This window comes from Symphalangus syndactylus, chromosome 6 (genome assembly GCF_028878055.3).
Source record: "Symphalangus syndactylus isolate Jambi chromosome 6, NHGRI_mSymSyn1-v2.1_pri, whole genome shotgun sequence".
Lineage (NCBI taxonomy): Eukaryota > Metazoa > Chordata > Mammalia > Primates > Hylobatidae > Symphalangus > Symphalangus syndactylus.
Genome location: NC_072428.2, coordinates 57,698,522 through 57,717,630, shown reverse-complemented (window position 1 = coordinate 57,717,630; position 19,109 = coordinate 57,698,522). Strand labels below are relative to the sequence as shown.

The window sequence follows — 19,109 nt, the reverse complement described above, 5'->3', positions numbered from 1 at the left end:
AAAAAAAACCAAAACAAGCAAAATCCTCTTTAACACCAAGTGGAAAAAAAACTAGAAGGAAACACAGGAAACCCTTAACACTGATTGTGTCTGACAAATGAGAACCTTAAGTGACTTTGTACATCCTTGTACTTTTTCAAGCCTTTCGTCCCCAGTACCTACTATGGTTCTCAGGGCATAGCTGGTGCTCTATCCATGTGTGCTAAGGGAACTGCTTGATAACTAAAGAGCAGGAACTGCTAATATAACCGGGTCAGGGACAGAGTGGGAGGCACTTTTTTTTTTTTTTTTTTTTGAGATGGAGTCTCGCTCTGTAGCCCAGGCTGGAGAGCAGTGGCACGATCGTGGCTCACTGCAAGCTCCACCTCCCAGGTTCATGCCATTCTCCTGCCTCAGCCTCTCGAGTAGCTGGGACTACAGGCGTCCGCCACCATGCCCGGCTAATTTTTTGCATTTTTAGTAGAGATGGGGTTTCACCATGTTAGCCAGGGTGGTCTCAATCTCCTGACCTCGTGATCCGCCTGCCTCAGCCTCCCAAAGTGCTTGGATTACAGGCATGAGCCACCGCGCCTGGCCGTGGGAGGCATTTTTAAATGCCCCCACTGGCCCCTCCCAGGCCCCACCCAGGGCTGCTCACCCCAGCACTCCCTCCTAGAGACACCCAGACATTCGACTGGGACTCTGGTCACTTCCATGCTTTTTTTTTGGCCAGGAGCTGCTTGACTCCTCCTGGGCCCAGGCCCGGCCCCGTGGCCCAGAGCAGGCATCAGGTCTGCCCCTGTGCCCGGGGCTGCCCCAGACTCCAGAGAGGTGAGCTCACAGCAGACCTTGGATTAGGCCAGGCCAGGACCAATGGCAGATGTTCAGCCAAACTGTTGCAACCTGATTTCAAGTTCCTAAAACCTGGTCAGCTGAAGTCCACTGCCCTGCCCTCAAGGAACATACCATCAAGTTGGGGAAGCTAAAATGCCCCCATCAGGGGTCCCGTAGGAGCAGGGCAGGAGGCCAAGAGATGTCTGGCAGAACAGAGAAACAGGTGGGGCATCTAAGAGAGGGCTGGGGAGGGAATTTAACAAGTGCAGAGAACGCGAAAGGCAAGGGTTTGCCTTCCTCCGGCCCCTTTAATCCCCCACGACCCTGGGCACTGGAAAGGTCAATTTATACTGAGGACAAAAACAGCTAGCAGGGGACCCAGCCAGAACCAAATCCAGGTCAGGCTGGCTTCGAATCCTGTGAGGGGTAAGGGTGGCTTCCTGTGGGGGCGTGTGTGGTGGGGGCGTATGTGTCGAGGATGTGATACTCAGTGTGTCTGAGGCTCAGAATCCCCAAGTGTGAGGTGGGGAGGGCAGGGGTGCAGCTCAGGCTCGGCAGCCCCCGCCCCCACTGCCCTTCCATGGAGAAAACAAGGAGGCCCTGCAGGGCAACAGGCCCAGAAAATGAGGGGTGACAACAAACAGCCCAGTCAACAGGGATGAGGGACGGAAGGCGCAGTAATGAGCTCCGCAGGGGGACCCACGGCACCACAGCAGCACAGGAGGCAAAGTGCAATTAGCCAGGAGTGCCCAGACCCGCCCTGGCCGCCCTGGGCCTGTTCTTCACTGGTGAGAGGTGGAGCTGCACCAGGAACCACTTGAGGTCAAGCCCAGGGCAGGACACATAGGCTTCCACCTACAAATGGCCAGACAGATGGCCTCTCCTGGGGAGATTGGAGTCAGGCCCGGCGCCACAAGGCCCTGGGAGGTCTGGGGCAGCAAGGCCAACCACAGGGCTGCTGGGTGGTAGCTGAGTCCAACAATTTGGAAAGGAGCTCTGTTCCCAAAACTCTCCTGAGCCTTCTCCACTCCAGGTCTCTAGTGGGCTCAGCAGGGACATATACGTTGGGCCAATTCTGCCCGTGGGGAGCGCACCTCACGGGGGAGGTGAAAGATAAACAGGCAATTACAGGGCAAGGTGGGAGGTGGGGGGCAGCCCTACAGAATGCCCATGTGCCCTTTCAGCCCCTGACTGAGCCCTCATCTAGCAGGCGGGTTGGCTCTAAGGCAGGGGGACCTTGTTCTGGGCTCAGAGAAGGGGGTGGGAGCCTGGAAGCTGGAGAGTGAGGACCAGCCCTACATCCAGAGCACAGAACCAGGCCCCAGCCCTCTCTGGGCCTTGAGGTGTAGAATTGAAATGAGCCAACGGGTGGCTCTCGGAAGCCCTCCTGGCTCAGGTGCCCCTCGAATACCCACATCCACACGCCGCAACTGTGGCCTCTGCCAAGGCCCCAGGGGCCCTACAGCAGGCAGCTGCTGCTACCCTGCAGGACCACTGGGGCTAGGCCCCAGGGATGCCCATCCTGGAGTGGCTTTGAGAGGTCACACCCCTGTTCTGCAGACTCAAGAGCAAGACACCTACCAGAGTCTCAGCCTTGCCCAAGGGCACTGCTCCCTCTGACGGCCAAGGGCTACCTCAGAGGATGAGGAAAAACTCAGTCTTGCACAGGAGTACCTGTATGTTCTATGATATTAATTATCATAATGCTGGTAGGCACAGCCACCTTTGGCCAAGCATCATGCCGCACAAGGCACTTTGAGTGCAGCATTTGGTCCTACCCTCACCACTCCCCAAGAGACAGCTACTCCGATTGTCCTGATTTTGCTGATGAGTAACCTGAGGCCAGCTCCAAAGCTACCAAGTGCTGAGAATCACTGCCAAGCCTGGGAGATGCAGATGTCCAGTGCTCCTCAGCCCCACTGCCAGCCCCTCCCAAGGGATGGCAGAAGGGCAGGGATAAGCAAGGGGCAATGACCAGAGTCCCCCTGCAGTCCCTGCCAATAATTCTTCAGGGAGCCAGGTTCTGCCTCCACTCCAGCCTCCCTGCCTCCTGTGCACTGAATCTAAGGCCCTGCTGCCAAGTGCTGGGATAGGAGGTTGGGTTGCAGGACCAGAACCCATTCTTTCCAACCCAAACCCTTTGGCCCTGGTCCAGAACAACAGCAGCTTGGAACTGGGAGTCATGAAGCTGGGGATCACCAAACCACCCTTGCTGAACAACTGGGAAAAGTCAGGCCCAGAGGAGGACAGCAACCAGCTGAGTCACACAGCAGGTCTCTGTCTGTCAGGGGTCTCCTGAGCCCCATCAGTGGTATCTGCACACTAAATGTGATGCACACAGCTTCCACATTTCACAGGTGTGTATTAATCTGCCAAGTGTCCCCAACAGTGTTGGGGGGGACACATCAGAATGACCTTGGGAGCCCGACAGATTCCCAGCGCCTGCCCCTGGGGGTGTCCAGCTGAAGGGTGAGGGATGGCAATTCTGACGCTTGGCCAGTACTGGGGGCCCCCACCCCATCCCTGGCACAGGCTTTTGAAAGTCTCATCTGCCACATTCAGGTTCCGCCTGTCTGGCAGTGAGGGCCACAGGCTGCTTTCACATTCCCCAGCACCCTGCTCACCCTACCCCAGGCCTCACCTTTTGCCACAGCGACTCCCGGGAGGCAAGTGATGAGCAGGCTGCCACAAACCAGCAGTTGCCCACCTGGCCCTGGTGCAGGTCGTGGGAGCTGATGCCATCCACAAAGAGGCGGGGGTCCTCGCAGATGTCCTGCAGAGAAGGCGAGGAGAGAGTGTGGGGGGCTGAGGAGCATGCGGATGCCCCCCATGGCAGGACACATGACAGACACAGACATGACAGACACAGACTTGCTGTGTGACCATCAGCGTGGTGATTCACCTGCCTCCCACCACAGACTTGAGGCCCCATACGGCCCATCTGCTCCCCGCTTGCCCCCGACCCCGTGGTCCTGCCTGGGATGCCCTCTCCCCTTCCTGGCCGGCGAGTGCTCTTCCGCTAAAGGTTTGCTGATGAAGAACCTGTGGGAAGATGTCAGAGCGCTGGACCCCGGGCACTGCCTTCCTCCTGCCCGCTGCGCTCCTCCCTAACCAGCAGGAGCTCCCCTCCCTTCCTTCTTTAGCACCAGCAGCCTGAGTGCCCAGCCCCGCCAGCCGCCCACAGGGACCCAGAAGGTTCAAGTGGGGTGGGGGTGCGGGCATGGGACAAACACCCAAATCCCAGGTGGGGAGCACAAAGCGAAGGCCAGTGGGGAACGGTGGGCCAGGCCCCGCATGGCACTTGCCTCGCATAGTCTCATCAGTTCCTCACGCCACCCAAGGAGCAAGGAGTTGTCATTCCATTGTATGGGTGAGGAATGGAGGTTCAGAGAGGGGCACACAGCAAGCAAATGCTCAAGTGGGGCAAAAACTCCTTTTTTTCCTTTTCTTTCTTTCTTTTTTTCTTTTCTTTTTTTTTTTTTTTTTTTTTTTTTTTTTTTTTTTTTTTTGAGACATAGTCTTACTCTTTTGCCCAGGCTGGAGTGCATGGAGTGCAGTGGCGCAATCTCAGCTCACTGCAACCTCCACCTCCTGGGTTCAAGCAATTCTCCTGCCTCACCCTCCTGAGTAGCTGGGATTACAGGCACCCACTGCCACGCCCAGCTAATTTTTATATTTTTAGTAGAGACAGGGTTTCTCCATGTTGGCCAGGCTGGTCTCAAACTCCTGATCTGCCGGCCTCGGCCTCCCACAGTGCTGGAATTACAGGCATAAGCCACTGCACCCAGCCTCCATTTTTATTTTCTACGGAGACTGGTGGGCACGGCCCAAGAGGCTGCTCCATGAGACGCAGCCAGGGAATCCAGCCAGGGCAGCCGCTGACCCGGGAATGATCCATGAGCAACTGGCTGCTCTCAGGCCCAGCCCTTCCTAATTTCTGGAAGCCCCTTGCTCTGCCTGCCAAGAGAGAGCAGCTCAGGGGGGCTCCAGTACCAGGTGCCCTCTGCACCTGACCCTGCCCAAGGAGCTCTGGGCCTGGGCTTTCCACCTCTTCCTGCTGTGGGGGTATTTTCCTTAAAAGCCCCCTGAGGCAGTGCTGTGAAAGGGAAAAGCATGGGCTTTGGCTTCTGACTGGAGACTGAATTCCAGCTCCTCAATCGGCAATCTGGCGAGCTCTCTGAGCCTCGGCTTTCTGATTCATAAAGTAGAAACAACAGTTTCTTTATGTTGTTGGATTTTAGGGTTTTTTTGTTTTTGTTTTTGTTTTTTTGAGACATGGTCTCGTCTGTCACCCAAACTGGAGTGCAGTCACAATCACAGCTCACCGCAGCCTCAACCTCCTAGGCTCAAGCGATCCTCTGGCCTAAGCCTCACGAAAACTGGGACCGTAGGCCCACACCACCACACTCAGCTAACTCTTACATTTTTTGTAGAGATGAGGTCTCACTATGTTGCCCAGGCTGGTCTCAAACTCCTGAGCTCAAGCAATCTTCCCGCCTCAGCCTCCCAAAGTGCTGGGATGACAGGCTTGAGCATTCAATGTGCATGGCCAATAATTTCTACTTTGCGAGGAGGAATCAGTGTATGTAAAGTACCAAGCCCAGGGCCTGACCCAAAGCGAATGAAAGTCTCCTTCAATTTTCAGGTGCTAGGAAGCTATGCCCAGACCTCTATGGGTGGCTCCAGGACCGAGATGCAACCAGGAAGGGTCGGCTCACCCTGTGTTCCCTCAGCTGTAATCACCCCTCCCCAAGGCCTGAGCCGGGGGTGGGGCCTGGCCTGATACCTAGCCCTGGCCCAGGGAACAGAGCAGGCTCCTCTTCCTCTCCCATCGCCTCACTGAGCCACTGCTCCCCAGGGGTTGTGGGTATGTGGAGGGTGGGGACAGGCAAACACTGAGACATGCCTTTCATGTACCAGGTATCCTGCTAACACCACAATCTATCCTCACCAAGGCACTGAGAGGTGGGCAATATCCCCTTTTACAGATAAGGAAACTGAGGCCCAGGGAGGTGGAATACCATGCCCCCGCCACACAGCATGGGCAGATGGCAGCAGCCCTCTGCCTGCCTCCACTCTGGCAGGCGCTCCTGAGCTAGTTCCATCCCAAGAGCTTCTGCGGTCCTACCACAGGCGGCCAGCAGAGGGTGGCAGAGGCAGGAAGACAGAATTTGAATGTCTGCTCCCTGCTGTGCAACTTTGGGCCTCACCTGTGCAGAGGAGATAAATGGTCATCCCTGCAGGGCTGTGTAGGGACTCTACAGATCGTGGAGCAGAGCAGTGGCAAGGGAGAATGGGGAAGAGGGCCCCTAGTTCCCACCAAGATGGGGACCCTGCTGTCCCCTTTGCCTGGAAGAACCAGGGTTTTAGAGGGTCAGAGAAAGGGCTAGAATTCCCCCAAGGGCATGAGCAGCTCCTGAGACCTGGCCCCTCCTTCCAGTTGGCACTACAGGGTGCACCACGGCCAACCTGCACAGCGGCTTCTGCAGAGCACAGGTCTCGGAAACCCAGTGAGGCCGCCTGGTCTCATCCATCCCCAACGGCACCCCATCAGGAAGCACAGGCAGGAAGGAGGGACATTCCCTTTCCTCCCCGCTGCCCTCCTATCTTCCCTCCCACAGCCAGCCCATCCTCTGAGCCAGAGGGAGCTATGACTTAGCATCTGTTCCCTGAGGCCAGGAGGGCAGGCAAGACGGGGAAGGGAGAGGGGCTTCCATATACGGAGGACCCCAACCACATCATGCCACGGAAAGAGAAACAGCTACCACCTGGCATCACCAGGGTCTACAGCAGGAAGTGACTCAGGTGTCCCTCCACTTCAGATCCTCCCAGCCAGTGTCCTAAGATAGACACACGACTGCCCCATCCCACAGAGGAGGAGGCTGAGCCCAGGACAGCACAGTGATGTCCAAGGTGACAAGGCAAGTAAGTGGACGGATCCGATGGGACGCCCTAGGTCTGCTGGGCTCCCAACCAGGGTCTCCCCACACTAAGCACCACAGCTGGGGCAGAACCGAGGTGCAGATCCAACCAGGTCTGGGCTCCAGATCAGGGCTCTGGCCCCAGACACTTCTCCAGTCCTTGAGAGACAGACCGAGCTCGGGAGTCACGATTCCCAGATTCCATCACCCTGACTTGCTGTGGCAGAGCAGGAATCTGGGGGCAATCGTGCAGCCTGGGAAGGAGCAGATAGAGCAGAAGACAGCCGGGCATGTTCCCACTGCCAGGAGAGGCTCAGAGTCACCAGCTCTAACCAACAGAAACCACCTGAGGTTGGTGGCACCTGGAGTCTGCTCTGGAATCCAGGGGCCACCTTGGGGCACCTGTAAAGGAACAATAATAGAAATATCTCACAATGACTGGGCACCTGCTATGTGGCAGGCACGGTGCAAAACAACCCTATGAGATGGGCACTGTTGGCATTCCCTTTTTACGGATGAGGAAACCAAGGCACAGAAAGGTTAAGTCACTTGCCCAGGGCCACACAAGAAGAGGTGAACTGAGATTCAAATTCAGGCAGTCTGGCTGCAGTCTCCAGGTAGACTAGGTTTTGTTTTTGTTTGGGTTTTTTTGTTTGTTTTTTTTTTTTTAGATGGAGTCTTGCTCTGTCGCCCAGGCTGGAATGCAATGGTGTGATCTTGGCTCACTGCAACCTTTGCCTCCTGGGTTCAAACGATTCTCCTGCCTCAGCCTCTGGAGTAGCTGGGACTACAGGCGCCTGCCACCAACACCCAGTTAATTTTTCTATTTTTAGTAGAGACAGGATTTCACTATGTTGGCCAGGCTGGTCTCAGGTGGGCTAGGTTTTATGGGTGACAAAGCCAGCCTTCCTTCACCTGTCTCCCTGCACCTGTCCTAACCCAGCTTAGGGGGTGTCTCACTAGATAGCAATGAGACCAAGGGGTTGGGGAAGCCCAGGCCCTCACCTCTGCCACCATGGGGCCAGGCTTCTTAAGCCTAGTGTTTGTCCTTCCACTTTTCCTGGGCCACTGGCTGGACATAGGTCATAGAGTGAGTCAGGGAAGGTCTCTGCCCACAGGCAGGGACCTTGAGAAGGAGCCAGGCCCTGACCCCCCATGTGAGCAGAGCTGTGACAGCAGGAGCCAGAGAGAAAACAGAGCGCAGTGATGCTGGCAGAACAGGCATGGAGAGTGCTGGTAAGCAGGGAGGTTCAGGAGGGAAATGGGGGCCCGAAGTGTCCTGAGGCAGACGCTGCCTCCGAAACGGTCTTCAGGTGCCAGGGGCCCTTTACCTGGTGCCAGCCACCTGTGCTCCCTTCCATCCCTGTCCACACTCGCTGGGTTTCCTTAGGGTCCCCACCACCAGCCTGTGAGCTCCTAAGCAGGGCCCAGGCCTGACTTTGCCCACTTCTAGGCTTAGTAAAGCTTGGCAGGTTCCACTGGGGCTACTGACAGGTCCCTGGGAGGGAGGGGGGGACAAAGCGGCACACAGGATTGGGCTGTACAGGGGCTGCCCCTGAGGGCTGGGGGTTGACCATTTCTCCAGGCAACACAGCTCTAGGACAGCCTTCTGCACCTGTAGTCACCGCTCCCCTGCTCAGCCCCTCCCAGCCTGTTATACCAGCTCCACCTGACAGCCCACAGCCCAGCCCACCTCCCTTCTCCCTTCATGGCACAACAAGAAATTCAGGTTTCTAGTCCTGGTGTACAAGGCAAGGCAAGGCAGCAGACTGGATCCATGGCACCTGGGCTATACCTGCAGAGGCTCCCTCCACGTCCGTCCTCCTCCCCCACTCTTTGTCCATCCAGCTTCACCCTGGTCACCACTCTCCTGGAATCTAGGATCACAGAAGGAATGAACTAGACAGTGGGAAACAGGTCCGGGAAGGACGCGGGACTTCCATCTGGGACTGGAAAGGGAGTTGTAGCCTACAGCCCATCCCCTCTGCAGAAGACTTGCCCTCCCCCAGCCCTACCTCCTTCTCCTCCATGGCAGTCCCCACCCTTCAAGGCCTCTGAAAGCTCTCCCTGACCCCACTGAACCCCATCTCTGAGCACATGCCCAGAAGGGGGTCATTCCTGGGCAGTTTGGCTGGGTGTGCCCCCGCTGCCAGGCCTTACTGCAAACTGACTGTTCTGTGGCATGAAAAGGCCTTATGTTCAGGGAGCCGAGGAGTAGGGTCATCTCCAGGAAATGGCTTGATGGGCAAGAGTCCCTGGGACTGGGCTGGGGCTGGGGCCCCCAAGACTGCCCTAGGGGAATTCTGGAGGTTCCAAAACCGGTGTCTGTTCATTAGTCCCCCTTCCCCACCCTGCCTTGTCCCCTCTGCATTCCACCAAAGGACCTCCAGGCTCATACCCAGATGTGGGAGAGACAGCATGCTGGATGAGGGGATGCTGCCCCCACAGGGTGACGAGGCCGCCTACCAGGGCCCAGGCCCTGAGCGAGGAGGAAGGACACCCTGAGCTCCCAGGCCTGGGGACATTCCCCATTCTCCGTGCATCTCCCCAGCCAGGCCTGTGAGGGGCCGGCGAATGGCCACTGTACTGGAAAGAACAAAAACATAGCGAGCCTGTGGGTGAAGGGTGTGGGCTGAAGGCAGGTGCCCAGGTCAGCACCCAAGAAGACAAGGCCTGGTCCCACCTGCAGAGTCAATAGGAGATGGGATGTCCCAGGCAAGGTCGCTCTAGGTCTCCAACACAAAGTTGCCAAGGAGAAGACGAGCAAGAGAGGGGAACCAGTTTGTCACCTGCCTCCCATGTGTATGACACCACAGATACCTCAAGTCATTTCAGTTTCCAGAAACTGTGACCAGCAAGAATTATCCTTCCCCAATTACAGATGAGGAAACTGAGGCCCAAGCAGGAGTGACTTGTTCAAGGTCACACTTCTAGTAAGGTAGGGCCAAGGCTGGAGCCAAGTTCATTGTGGCTCAAAAACTAGCCTCTGCATTCCATCTGAGAGGCAGCGAGGCTGGGAGTCTGGCTGAGGAGACCCTCCAAGAACAGAGCAGCCACTATAAGGACCAACACAGAGAAGCAGCTGGAGGGGATGGACGGGCATGCAGCACGACTTCCCATTTGTAAACAGGCGGTCACAGGTAAGACTCCATAGAAAGAAGGCTGCCTGAGGCCAGAGTTCCCTCTCACTGGCAAGCAGCTGGGCGTTAATGATAACCCACTGGGCTGGGCCCGCCAAGCAAGCTGAGCCAAGCCTGGCTGACTTCCTGCTCCACAAACCTCCCATCCCGTTAGTGGGGCAGGGGCTGCCTGTTCTGCAGGCCTGTTGCTAGCCAGTAGGCAGTGCCTACACACATGGTGTAGGAAATCCAGGCAGTGCCGTGGACCATCCACCCCAGCCTGGTCTGAGTCCCCGTCGCTGCTGCCCCTTGGGCCCCACTCACACAGCTCTCTGAACACCAGCCACCATACGCTCTCTGTCACCTGCCCCCACATCCAGGGCAGGGCAGCTCTGCGTGTCTAGAAAGGGCAGGGCACCAAGTGAGCCAGCGAGGAAGGCAACGAGAGGAGGAGGTGTGGCATGGCTCCTGAACCAGCAAGGAAAGGGGCTCAGAAAGGGCAGCTGACTCCCCTGGGTCACACAGCAGGAAGAGTACCAAGCGGGCCAACCTGGCTTCTCCTCCTCTCACCGCAGCAAGCCCAGCCTGCTCTCGCCAGGCCTCACCAGCCTCTTTTCGGAGCCACGAACCTAAAACGTCTGGGCAACGGCCAGAGGGCAGGAGGGAGTCAGGACGCGGGCAGCCAGGGGATGGAGTGGGAAGAGGACTAAGAGCTCGAGTGCCCAGCCCTCCTCCCCGCAGCCAAGGCCTCACAAAGGCCCTTTGAGGCCAAGGCCTCTCTCCCCACCTACTTGACAAAGGAAGGGAGGAAGGCGTGGGAGAGGGGGCCTGAGAGGCAGAACTCTTGTGGCCAGGCCGGGAGGCTCCTGGGCCTTCCAGAGAGTCAGTACAGGGCCAGAGATTTTGTTACAGCTCTTGGGACTGAGGTCAAGGGCAGCAGGGGCCCTTTGTCTGGTGCTGGGAAGGTGGGGTGCAGGGAGGCAGGACTCTTCAACTACCCCTGCTAGCAGCTCATGGGTGATCTAGGACACGCACCTTCCTCTCTTGGCCTCAGTTTCTCTGCCTCTCAAGAGTCCCAGTCCAAGGACATCTACAGGGTATTTTCAGTCAGAAGGGACTCGAGATCATAGCCTGGGAGGGAAACTAGAAAACTACATTTCATTTTCCCAAAAAGCCCGGGGGATCGGGGGAACTTTGGAAAATGCAAATCTGACCCTGTCACAGGCTGCTGAAAGCCTTTGCCTTCGCGGGACCTCACTACCCACAGAGCAAGGTCGAGCATCTTGGCCCCAGGTCTGCCATCCCGGGCACGGCCCTCCACAGGCCCACATGAGCCTGAGGGGTTCCAACCTGTGAGTTTCTATTCCCTCTGCCTTTTCCCACCTGGCCCTTTGGGCAAAAACCTCATCACCCTTCACCTCCAAGACACCTCCTCTGATCACTGGGCTGTGGGAGTCACAGTCTTCTCCCGGCCTGGAGCATCCTTGAGACAGCATGGTCTCCCGCATTGTGAGGGGACCACCCTCAGTGCCATTAGCACAGCCCTGGAGGCCAGGGAGAGTAACCTCCAGCAGCCTCCCCTCCACCCAGGCCACCAGGGACCCCATTCTGCAGGACCCACAGACAAGCAGCGAACCCCTCCCCAGCCCACCCTCACACCCAGGAATCGGGGTTCAAGGGGATGAAATCACACCAGGAGGCCAGACATTTCCATGTAACACACTCTAGCCTCAGGGACCAAGAGGAGCGGTCGGAGAGATGCCACCTGTTCATCATTATCAATATCCATGGTCCTGTACTGGCTGCCAGGCTGTGTGTGGAATTTTGCACGCATTACCTCTTCTAATTCTCACAACCACCCAATGAGGTAGGTACTACTATTTTTTTATGATTATTGTTATTATTGATTAATCATCATAATAAATCCTTTTCATTTCTACCACAAATGACTATTTCAAAATCATGAGGATAACAATCAGGAAAGTAAATTCCTTACATTTGGATGTCAATCTACATTTTATTAAAAATGGTCATATCCACATCAGCCCATTTTTATTCCAAAAATGACCTTCAGTGGGGCTGAGGTTACTGCCCCGTTTTTCCTGTGAGGAAGTGGAGGCCCTGTGAGGGGTGCAGGCCTGGCTGGACCTCAACCAATCCAGTGGTGGCCACAGGATTACAGCCCATTCTCCGAGCTCCCCATCCAGATAAAATCCCACCGTTTCAGCACCCCCACTTTCTCAGCAGCCTGGGGCTAGGGATGCCTCCTCCCACCACCCCAATGTCCCCGCAGACCCAGCCTTGTGGGTGGGCCTGGGCCCGCTCACCCAGCTCCAGCTGGGACCAGACACTGACCTTGGGTCGCTTCCACCTGACGGCAGGCCCCGGCGTGCCCTTATAGTAGAGCGAGTCATCAGTGGCGGGGAAGAGGGGGTCCTCGAAGAGCACCTTCCTGCGCAGGCAGTCCCGCCTCAGGGCCGAATAGTTCTGGTCCTCATAGGGCTTCACGCATGAGAACATGGTGGCTGCTGCCCCAGGGTGGGGAGGGGGAACACCTGGACAGGAAGGCAAGAAGACCATCACTCACGGACTCCCTGGGTCCCTGATGCACCCTGTGAAGCAGACACCATCAGCCCCATGGCACAGGCAAGGAAGGCTCAGAGAGGCGTGGAGCCTACCCAAGGTCACACAGCTGATATACAGCAGAGTGGGACAGGCACCGACCGGCCTGACTCCACAGACTGGATTCTCTCATTTCTGAAGCTCAGAGGCGATACCAGGCCCACAGGCCACACAGAGCTCAGGCCTGGCCCACACCATACCCCCCTCCCTGCCTTCCTTTGTTTGACCAGCCTTCCCCACACCTCCTCAGACAGAATCAGACCAGTGGCCAGCCCTGGCAGCTCCCTGGCTGGTGTGCCTCCCACAGGAAAGCAGTGTGTGCCTCCGGGTTTCCCTCCCCACCTCTAGAGAGTGGCACATTTCTGCCTGGTGTGGGAAAACCTTGCCCCAGGTACCCCTCTTGGCATCATTCATTCATTCTCTCCGGTCCTCCCCGCACCATGCTGCCTTCCTCACAGCACCTTGGGAATAGATGTCTCCGATTCTGTAGAGAGAAGGCCCATGGCTCCTTAACCCTCCCTCCATTCCCCAGGGGCTCAGGTGGGCCCAGCCAAGCGCCCTGAACTTTGCACCAATGTGCTGACCAAGTGCAAGGGACACAGACTGGACCAACATGGTCAGGGAAGGCCTCTGGGAGTAGAGGGCAGGGCAGGGCAAGGAACAGCAGCTGGCAGGGCCTGCATATCAGGTGCGCCGAGAGATGCTCGGACGGCCAAGCACCCGAGTGACCACCCCATTTATGATCCATCCCCCATCCCTCAAACTCCATCTGGGCTGTGGTGCAGCTCCACAGCCCCCGATCTACTCTTCCTGGGGCCTGCCCAGGGTAACAGTGCAATCCTTTTGGGGTAAAGGCCACAATTTCCAGCCCAGCCCTGAGGGAAACCAAGGCAAGGCAGGTTGGCTGTGGGAGTGATATCTGAGAGCAAGACTGGTGTGAGTGCCAGCCCCAGTGGTACCACCCTCCTGCTGGGTGACGTTGAACAGGTCATGTGAACTCTCTGAGCCCATTTTCTCATCTCAGTGATGGGAATTACGCAGTGCTGCTGCACCTCCTGGAAGGAGTCAACCCATTAACTGAAGGCTGAGGAGCCCGCCGAGCATGCCAGTGGGAAGAGAAGTGAGGGGGAAGGGGCCAAGACACCCAGTGGTCCCAAAAGATGCCCCATTTCCCTGGCCAGAGGTGCGTGTGTACTGCCTGCCAACAGTGCCGGTGGGCACACGGCTGCCAGCTTTCACAAAATACAACTGCGGCTCAGTGAGGTGAGGTGACCTGCCCAAGCTCCCCTGGAAACCTGGTGTCCGGACGGGAACCCAGATCCTCCGACTTTAGTGCCACCACCTTGGCTGTGTGACCCTGCCGCTCTCACTTAGGGTCTCCCCACACACCGTGGCTGAGCTGGAGCCTCACTGGGGCCTCATGTGGGGGAAAGGGGGAAGGGAGAGACAGGAAAGGAAGGAGGCGAGCGCGGGCAGTGAGCATGGGCACAGATGGACAGCAGGGAGGGCAAGGGGGCCATTGTCCCCCCACTTGCCAAGGGAGCTGAGGGCGGTTGTTCCCTGCTCTGCACCCAAACCACTTCACCTTCTGCCCCCATATCCATACTGGGCCTGCTGGAGTGCTGCTGTGTGACCTCAGGCCAACCACTTAACTTCTCTGGCTGCCCCTCTGCCCAGGGAGGCCAGCAGCCCTGCCCCTCCCACCCATTCTCCCTGCCTTGGAGGTCTGAGGGAGAGAGGGGAGGAGCTCACAGAGCCAGCTCCCGGGCTTCAGGCTTCTGGCACAGTCACCAAGGAGCATCATTAGCACCACGGGTTTCCGGCAGGGTCAGCTCAGGAAGCAATTTAAGCTACAAGAATTAGATCAGAGAAGCTGAAAGCAGGAGCCCAGAAATCAGCTCTTGCAATTCCAGTGTTTCTGAGCCTACAGGGCCCAGAGATGGGGAGCAAGCTCGCCCAGGTCACACAGCCAGGCTGGTGGAGAAAGAGGGTCTGGCTACTCTCCAGGCTGGGAAGGGGCCAACGCTGCTGGGAGGGTCCACTCCTGGGGAGGATGGAAGGGAGGTGGAGGCCACAAAGGGAGAGCTCGGCTGGGCCAGGGGCTGCACAGGGCCAGGCCTGGCTGGCTGAGGGTCTGATACTGTTGCCCCATCTCTCCAGCCTCACCCACCTGCCAGGCTAAACTTGGCCTACTTATGTGAGGTTCTTCTGGCCCTGGCCCTTGCACAGACTGCCCCTCTGCACCCTCCATCTGCCCCAAGGTCACCTCCCACTGTATCTATGGGGCCAACACCCCGACAGGGTCAGCTCTCCTCTGCTAGCTCCAAGCAGAGCACTGAAGGCCACAGATAGACCAGGAGGCAGGCCAGCTGCTCCACCCAGGCCTTTTCTTTCTGAGCCTGAGCTTAGGCCCGCAGCACTTCCTGTCTCCCTGGTGTTTTTAGCTGTTTGGGCTGAGCACGACCCCTAGGCGGGGTTCAGGACCACCTGAGCTTCCCAGCTGCCCTGTGCGCCTGCCCTCTTCCCTCCTGCTGCCAGTCTCATCCCCACCATTCCCCACCCTGGGCTGAAGCTCCAGGGCTCGGAGCTCCTCGCAGCTCCCACAAGACTGTTTCCTCAGGGCCTCTGCACACACTGTTCCTCTGCCATCCTGGTGCCCCTGGGACAGCGCCCGTTAACACTGTATCCCATCTGCACATGACTTGTCTGCTTCCCCAGCCTACCCCATGCCCCTCCAGGGCAGGGGCCGTGTCCAGCTCCTCTCTCTATCCCAGGGTCCAATGTGGGGCTCCAGGGATTGAGTCGCTATGTTGCATGAACCAACAAAGGTGAGTGCAGGAGGAATTCCTTCAAGAAGAGAAAAAGGCTCAGAGAGTGGTGGAGGCTCCCAAGGCGAGTCAGCTTTCCACATCACAGCCGCCAGCACTCAGGTCTGCTGCAGCAGGGCCCACCCCTTCACCCTGGCGCAGGCCTGGCTCTCCTTTCCTCCCCTCCTTGATAGCTGGGTGCCAGCCGGTGCCCACATCCCCACTATCCAGACTGTAGCCCTAGCACATTCTGCTGCGGCCCAGCCCTTCTCCAGCTCCTGAGACTCGACCCACGCCCCCGCTGTCCTGAGCAGGCCGCATCACCTCACTGGTCTGCGTGGTCCTTGTCTGGAAGAGACAATGTGCCAGGGCCTCTGGGCCACCGTGAGGAACAAACAAGACCCCACCATGCAGAGCAGCACTCTGTATCCTTTCATACTGTGTGCCCTGAGGACTGACAGTCTCAGGCAGTCGACATCTGGGCTTCACTCATGATGTGTCCAGACCCCTGCAAGGTATGGGGGGCTACCACAACTTGGGGTTCCTGTCTGAGTTGGTCTAGTGTGACCAACAGACACAAGGCCAAATGAAGTACGTGTCATTCAGAGGTTCCAGCAAGAGGAAAGCAGGGAAGCCTCCACACAAGCCTGGCCACAGAGGCAGGAGAGAAAGGCCATTCCAGGCAAAGGGAACAGTTCACGCAAAGGCTCAGAGGTATGAAAGACATCTTTATTATCACCTCAGGGCACCCCCTAAAATGAGCACAGTGCTAACCTGGGCCCTGCTTTGGGAAGCCTAGGATACGGAGTCTGGAGGCTTGAGATCTGCATAAGAGGCTGCAGACTCTGGACAAGTTCCTTGATGTTCCCATCTATAAAATGGCTTAGCTGGCCATCATCTCCAGGGAAGGCTTACTGGTATCAGCCCTCCTCCTCCTGCGGCCAGGGCAGCGGTGAGTCAGACCCAGCCTGCACAGCGAGGCCTCTGTGGACCAAGAGTGGAAGTTCTGAGTTGGGTCAGAATGAGGGGGCTGGGGGTGCTCACCAGGGAGCTTCAGGAACTCAGTCTTCTGGCAGGTCAGTCAGATCTGAGTGTGCATCCCAACTGCATCAGTTAGCTGCTGTGTGTCCTTGGGCAAGGTGGGAACCCCTCTGAGCTGCTGTCAATCAGCAAGCCTCCTCTGAGCCTTACTGGGTTCTAGTCTTTAAGGTGACAGATGACAGAAAGAAAGTGGCATTTGTTCCTAGGCCTGCCTTAGGGAAGCTCAGTCTATCCTCACCTGGGACATGGTTGTACTCCTCTTCCAGGAGCTGTGTGGCCTAGTCTGCTGTTCCCTGGACCTGCTGGAGGTAGCGGGGACAGCCTGGCTGTGTACAGGATGGAATAAGGCCTCATCTTCCAGCTGGCTGATACCCGTGAGCCTTCCCTGGACCACCTAAGCCATTTTGTAGATGGGAACACCAAGGGATTTGTCCTTGAGGCAGAAGCCAAGGCCAGGCTCCAGAGCTGTGTGGAGGGGCAAGTCATCTACCTCTCTGAGCCTCTAAGAGATGGGGTCTTGGAGCCAGCATTGGCCCCAGGGGTATAATAAGAACCAAGGACACAGCTGAGCCCAAGCCCAGCAGCAAGAGGGCCTCAAAGCCAAAACGGGCCTCAAAGTCACAAAGGACCCAGAATAAGCAGAGCCATTTGAAGAGAACAAGCTGGAGGACTTACACTACTAAGTAACAAGGCTGATCACAAAGCTCACTGGGCACTGTCTCATAGACCAGTGGAACAGAATAGAAAGTTCAGAAATAAGCCACAAGTATAAGGACACCTGATATACGACAAAAGAGATGCCACAATGCACTGGGGAAAGGATTTATCTTTTCAATAAATGGTGCTGGGTCAACTGGCTATCCATAAGGAAAAACAGTTGTCTTACCCCTACCTCAAACCGTATACAAAACTTATTCCAGATAGATTTCAAATCTAACTGAAAGGTAAAACAATAATGCTTTTAGAAAAGAACATGAGAAAAAAAGTATACCCGAATGGCCTAAAAATGGAAGAAAAAGTGCCCAACTTCCCTAACCATTAAGGAAATGCAAATTAAAACCACAATGAGATACTGCTATTATCCCCACTAGAATGACTAAAGTGAAACACACACACAGACACACACACACACACAATCTCAAGTAGAGCTCTTATGCATTAGTGGTAGGAGGACAAATTGGTATAATCACTTTGCAAAACCATTTGACTATATCTGGAAAACCTGAAGAAATAATATAATCATGTGTTCATATAATCTAGTAATCTAGTAATTCTAAGAATATGTCCAATAGAAATGCATGCACATATTCACCAAAAACCATGTACGAGAATGTCTACTGCAGTAGTATTTGTTAAAGCTGAAAATGAGAAACAAGCTAAACGTTCATCAATGAAAGAATGGATCAATAAGTTCTTATATATTCATATAATAGAATAGTAAACAATAACGAAAATGAACAAATTGTTGTTGCACACAACCCTATGGATGGATCTTACAAGCATATTAAGCAAAAGAAGCAATATTACATGATTCTATTTAAATAAAATAGAAAAGCAGAGCCAGCATTACCCCATTACCAAAGCCAGATAAAGACACAAGGAAAGAAAATTACAGACCAATATGCCTTATGAACACAGATACAAAACCTTCAACAAAATACTAGCAAACAAGCTGGGTGTGATGGTGCATGCCTGTAGTTCCAGCTACTCAAGAGCCTCAGGAGGATAGCAAGACCCAATCTCTAGGGAAAAATAATAATAATAATAATAAGGCAAATAATTCAAAAGCACATTAAAAGGATCATTCACCATGATCAGGTAAGATTTATATTAAGGATGCAAGGATGGTTCAACATATGCAAATCAATAAGTGTGATACACGACACTAACAGAATAAAGGGCAAAAAACATATGATCATCTCACTGATTAAAAAAATACATTTGACAAGATTCAGCATCCTTTCATGATAAAAATTCTGAACAAAATAGGTAGAGAAGGAATACACAGAAATCAGTAGCATTTTTAAATACTAACAACACACTATTCAAGAGTCAAGAAAACAATCCCATTTACAATAGTTACCATGGAAAAAAGAAATGCTTAGGAATAAATATAACCAAGAAGGTAAAAGACTTGTACACTGAAAACTATGAAACACTGATGAAAGAAATTGAAGACACAAATAAATGGAAAGATTCTGTATATGTAGATAAGAATTAGTGTTGTTAAAATGTCCATTCTACCCAAAACAATCTACAGATTCAATCCAATCCCCTATCAAAATTCCAATGACATTTTTCACAGAAATAAAAAAAATCCTTAAAATTCATACAGAATCACAAAAGACCCTGAATAGCCAAAGCAATCTTAAACAAAAAGAACAAAGCTGGAGGCATCACACTACCTGACTTCAAAATATACTACAAAGCTATAGTAACCAAAACCACATGGTACTGGCACAAAAACAGACACAAAGACCAATGGAACAGAGTAGAAATCCCAGAAATGAATCCACACATTTAATTTGTCAATTAATTTTCGACAAAAGTACCAAGGACACACAAAGGGGAAAGGACAGTCTCTCCAATAATTGGTGTTGGGAAAACCGGATATCCACAAGCAGAAGAATAAAAGTTTCCCTATCTCTCATCATATGCAAACATTGACTCAAATGGACTAAAGACTTAAATATAAGACCTGAAATTATGAAACTATTAGAAGAAAACAGGGGAAAAGCTGTTATGATATTGGTCTGGGCAATGATATTTTAGATATGACCCCAAAA

General features: G+C 54.7%; 1 protein-coding gene across 4 annotated transcripts in view; it reads right to left on the bottom strand.

Moving 5' to 3' along the window:
* The window catches only part of CAPN5 (calpain 5), a 56,327-nt gene that overhangs the window by 26,085 nt on the left and 11,133 nt on the right, over positions 1 to 19,109 (bottom strand). Inside the window, exons 1-4 of one of the 4 annotated variants that reach the window (XM_063642006.1) lie at positions 12,532 to 12,548; positions 12,209 to 12,408; positions 9,201 to 9,320; positions 3,455 to 3,586 (exon numbers count right to left, since the gene is read on the bottom strand). In XM_063642006.1, the coding sequence (XP_063498076.1) occupies positions 3,455 to 3,586; positions 9,201 to 9,320; positions 12,209 to 12,373 (417 nt within the window). In that variant the 5' untranslated portion in view covers positions 12,374 to 12,408; positions 12,532 to 12,548. Of the gene's footprint in view, positions 1 to 3,454; positions 3,587 to 9,200; positions 9,321 to 12,208; positions 12,409 to 12,531; positions 12,549 to 19,109 lie in introns of those variants that run through there. The other 3 variants (XM_063642005.1, XM_055283023.2, XM_063642007.1) reach the window with 3 other exon arrangements.